Below are 4,420 nucleotides of genomic sequence, written 5' to 3'. Positions count from 1 at the left end.
TGTGCTTCAGCATTTTGGTCTTTCTTTTGATTTTTTGTTTTTCTCTTTCTTCTGACTCGCGTTTTCTCCTCTCCAGCCGGAAGCACAAGGCGGCCTCGGTGGAGCTAGCTCCCCTGAAAGCCATGAAGAGGGGGGTGCAGTTGACCCCTGGGTCGTCGAGGCCCAAGTCGCCGCCCCCCTGAGCCGTGAGGAGGGCGAGTGCACCCACGAGGCAGAGGGGCAAGAGATGAGGCGGAAGACGCCAGACCCCTCCGCGAAAGAAGTGGGGACGCCGAGGCCCCAAGAGGCGGAGGAGACGGTCCTGGCCCTCGGGGCGATTCCCCCTTCGAGGGATGCTAGCCAAGAGGGTCAGGGTCGAGCTGAATAGGCCGAGGAGGGCCGGGCCGAAGTGGCCCTCAGTGTGGTGGCCCCCGGGAGGCCCCATGGAAAGGGTCCAGCCCGATCTGAGGCCCCTGCAAGGGAGGCGGGAGGGAGAATGGTCTGGGGCCAAAGTCCCATGGTCTGGCCCAACCCTGACGATCCAGAGGCGAGGGCCAGATTCGTGTTGGACGACCCATCAGAGGCCTATCTCTGGCGTGGTCTTGAGGAATGCGGGCGCACGAGCGTCGAGGCACTCAACCGAGCGTCCGAGCTTGTGAGCCGTGACATGTTCAAGTTCGCCCACGTGCGATCTCTATCCCCCTGTTGGTAAGGTGTTTTGTGTTTTTGGGCTAATTCTTTGCTCAATGCTTGAATTCACAAGCGCTCCAAGCCGCTTCCTTGGAGAAGTTGACTTTCCTCCGTGGGGAGCAGGACGCCTGGGTGGCTTGTGATGACGAAAAGGCTGCGCGGGAGGCGGCCGAGGGGGAACTCGCGTAAGAATGCGAGATTTCTGCCGAGCTTTGGCAGAAGTGCTCGGCCCTTGCGACTGAGGCTCGGGAGGCCCAGGAAAAGGTTGCTCCCCTAGAGAAGAGGGTTAGCGATCTTACCCAGGAGTCCCAAGAGCAGAGGGCGGCCGCTGAGGGGTATAAGGGCGAGGTTGCTCGGTTAGAAGCTCTACTCGCCGAGAAGGACCTTGCCCTGAACCAAGCCCAGGCCGACCTCTCCGCGGCTCAGAACGAGGTGGTCCGTTAGCACCGGAGCTCCGCGGAGAATGAGAAGCGAGCCGAGGGTAAGGAATGAATCTTTTACCTTAGCTCTTTTTATTTTTGGATTGGTTTTCCTGATCTTTATGTTCTTTCATTTTGTCTTTCAACAGAGTGGGAGATGAAGGTGGCTGAGGCAGCCTCTGCCGCCGACGCCTTGTAGAAGTCCTTCGACACCGAGGTCGCGGACCGCTCAGCTCTGGAAGCCGTGGTCGCCTTGGCGTGCGATGGACTTGGGGTGTCGGCGGGCATGTCGGGGTCGTCACAGCGGAGCCGGGTCGAGAACCTCTACTCCCGAGCCGGGGAGAGGATGAGGGAGGCACTCCACGCCAGGGTGAAGAAGGCCCTAGTGGTGGTGAGCTCTCACTACGTCGACATTGATTTGCCGACGGTTAGTGAGGGCTACGTCCTTTCTGATGACGAGGCAGAGGCCCAGGAGGAGCTGCAGAGGCTTGAAGACGCTGTGGACGCCCCGGGAGATGCCCTGGCCGCCTTCTTCGACACTGAGGTGGAGCTTCACCCCCTCGGCGCGTAGGGACCTGGGCAAGCAGGGCAATAAAGCCCTTTAGTTAGATTTTTTCTCTTTTTGCTTTTTGTAAACATCGAAGGCTAGTGGGCCTTGTTCTCTGTATGATATGTTGATGTTTGAGAATGCTAATATGTTTGCTTTTTTTTAAGATTTCCTTCATATCCTTTGTTATCTTTTTCCCTGTGACGACCCGACTTCGGCAGGCGCAGGGTCGGGTGAGCCTCTTTGGGTCTGCGGTAGTCAGAGCGTCCCGAGCCTAAGTCCTTTTCTTTTTCCTTAAGAAATTATAGAAGTCTGGATCCGTCCCCTGATCCTAGGGGGTGAGTAGAGGTCGTCCTTGCCCGTGGGTGCGGATCTTTCCTCGGGCTCATGCCTTACTAAGATTTAGGGGATGGATCCGGAAGCTTCTTTAAATTCCTTTAGAAACGAAAGGAAGACCTTGGGTCAGGGTGCTTTGACTTGCATAAAAAAGAAAGGAAGAAAATTTTGGAGTTGCCACAGGGGGTTCCCCCCGTGTAGCCCCCGAGGGAGGCTCGGATTCTGCAAGGCAGATCCGAGGCTCACTCTCTAAAAAGAAACAACCGTATAATTTGAACTTTCATTTATTCTTTTGAGATGATGGACAACTAAATATCTTTACAAAAATCTAAGGGTAGAAGCGACGTAGTTGTTCTATGTTCCACGCGTTCTTGAAGACCTCCCCTGCTTCGTTGGCGAGCTTGTAAGTGCCGGGTCGGAGGACTTCGGCGATGACAAAAGGTCCTTCCCAGGGGGGCGTGAACTTGTGACGACCCTTGTTGCTCGGCCTGAGCCTCAACACCAAGTCACCGACTTGAAAAGCTTGGCCTCGGACTCGTCGCGCGTGGTATCGGCGGAGGGCCTACTGGTACTTAGCGGAGTGTAGAAGGGCTACATCTCTCGCTTCATCCAGCTGGTCCAGCGCATCCTCTTGGAACGTCTTGCAGCTGTTTTCGTCGTAGGCTTGTACCCTTGGGGACCCGTACTTGAGATCTGTGGGAAGGACGGCTTCCGACCCATAGACCATGAAGAACGGGGTGAGGCCTGTGGCTCGGCTTCGGGAAGTCCTTAGGCTCTAGATCACGGCCGGTAGCTCTTTGAGCCACCTTTTTCCGAACTTGTCCAACCGGTTGAAGATCCTGGGCTTCAGACCTTGGAGGATCATGCCATTGGCACGCTCCACCTGACCATTGGTCTTTGGGTGAGCAACTGCTGCCCAGTCCACACGTATGTGGTGTCTATCGCAGAACTCCAGGAATTTCCGCCCGATGAACTGTGTGCCGTTATCGGTGATTATGGAGTTGGGCGCTCGAAATCGGTGGATGATATCCATGAAAAACAGCACTGCTTGTTCGGCCTTGATCCTTGTGATAGGTCGGACCTCAATCCACTTGGAGAACTTTTCGATTGCGACAAGTAAGTGGGTGAAGCCCCCTGGCGCTTTTTGCAGAGGCCCGATGAGGTCGAGGCCCCAGACAGCAAAAGTCTAGGTGATGGGGATCGTCTGCAGAGCATGAGCGGGGAGATGGATCTGCCGAGCGTAGAACTGGCATCCCTCACAGGTCCGCACGATCTCCATGGCATCGGTCACGGCGGTGGGCCAGTAGAAGCCTTGTCGGAAGACATTTCCTACTAGCATCCGAGGCGCGGCGTGATGGCCATAGGCCCCCGAGTGTATGTCCTCGAGGAGCTTGATTCCCTCTTGTCGGGGAATGCCGCGCATAAGAATGCCCGAGGGGCTACGGTTGTACATCTCTCCGTCAAGGAGGAGAAACGTCTTGGCCCGACGAGCCATGCGTCGTGCCTCAGCTTGGTCTGCGGGCAAGGTGTTGTCGACGAGGCATCGCAGCAAGGGATAGCGCCAGTCTAGTGAGTCGTCTGGTGCAGGGGGCTCGGAGTCGATGTCCATGGCCTCCTGCTCATGAACTACGGAGACCTCGGGATCAGGGCCCGAGTCGACTGGGGGTTGATCCGATCCTACGTCGTCTTTGTAGTCGACGGAAGGTTTGTAGAGGTCGCTGATGAAGACATCCGAGGGGACCGTGGCCCGCTCGGATGCCATCTTGGCGAGGGCATCGGTGGCCTCATTGTATTTTCTTAACACGTGGTTAAGCTCGAGGCCGTCGAATTTTTCCTCCAGGCGCCGGACTGCTTTGCAGTACGCGTCCATCTTAGGATCATGGCAACTGGACTCTTTCATGACTTGGTCAATGATGAGTCTTGAGTCGCCTCGAACGTCGACCCGCTTGATCCCAAGTTTGATCGCGATATGGAGACTGTTAACAAGGGCTTCGTATTTCGCCACATTGTTTAAGGCGGCGAAGTGGAGTCAGATTGCATATCGCATCCTTACCCCGAGGGGTGAGATGAAGACTAGGCCTGTGCCAGCCCCGGTTTTCATCAGGGACCCGTCGAAGTACAGGGTCCAGCACTCGTGCTGGGTCTGGGGTGGAGGGAGTTGGGTTCCCGTCCATTCGGCTACAAAATCCGCTAGAACATGGGATTTTATACCTTTTTGAGGCTCATAGGTGATCCCGTCACCCATAAGCTCTATAGCCCACTTAGCAATTCTACCGTTAGCCTCTCGGTTTTGAATTACCTCTCCCAGGGGGAAAGATGATACTACCGAGATTGGGTGAGACTCAAAGTAATGGCAGAGTTTGCGTCGGGCTAAGACTACCGTGTAGAGTAGTTTTTGGATTTGGGGGTATCGGGTCTTTGTGTCAGATAGTACCTCACTGATGAAGTA

The 4,420-nt window shown here is 55.7% G+C and overlaps 1 protein-coding gene across 1 annotated transcript; it reads right to left on the bottom strand.

The window, feature by feature from the left end:
* LOC110437223 lies at positions 3,158-3,841 on the bottom strand. The gene has a single exon (XM_021465596.1). It carries the CDS (start codon positions 3,839-3,841, stop codon positions 3,158-3,160), a length of 684 nt encoding a protein of 227 aa, XP_021321271.1.

The sequence above is a fragment of the Sorghum bicolor genome, chromosome 7 (assembly GCF_000003195.3).
Source record: "Sorghum bicolor cultivar BTx623 chromosome 7, Sorghum_bicolor_NCBIv3, whole genome shotgun sequence".
Classification (NCBI taxonomy): Eukaryota; Viridiplantae; Streptophyta; class Magnoliopsida; order Poales; family Poaceae; genus Sorghum; species Sorghum bicolor.
The sequence above is the reverse complement of the archived record's forward strand: the minus strand, read 5'-3'. Positions and strand labels throughout refer to the sequence as shown.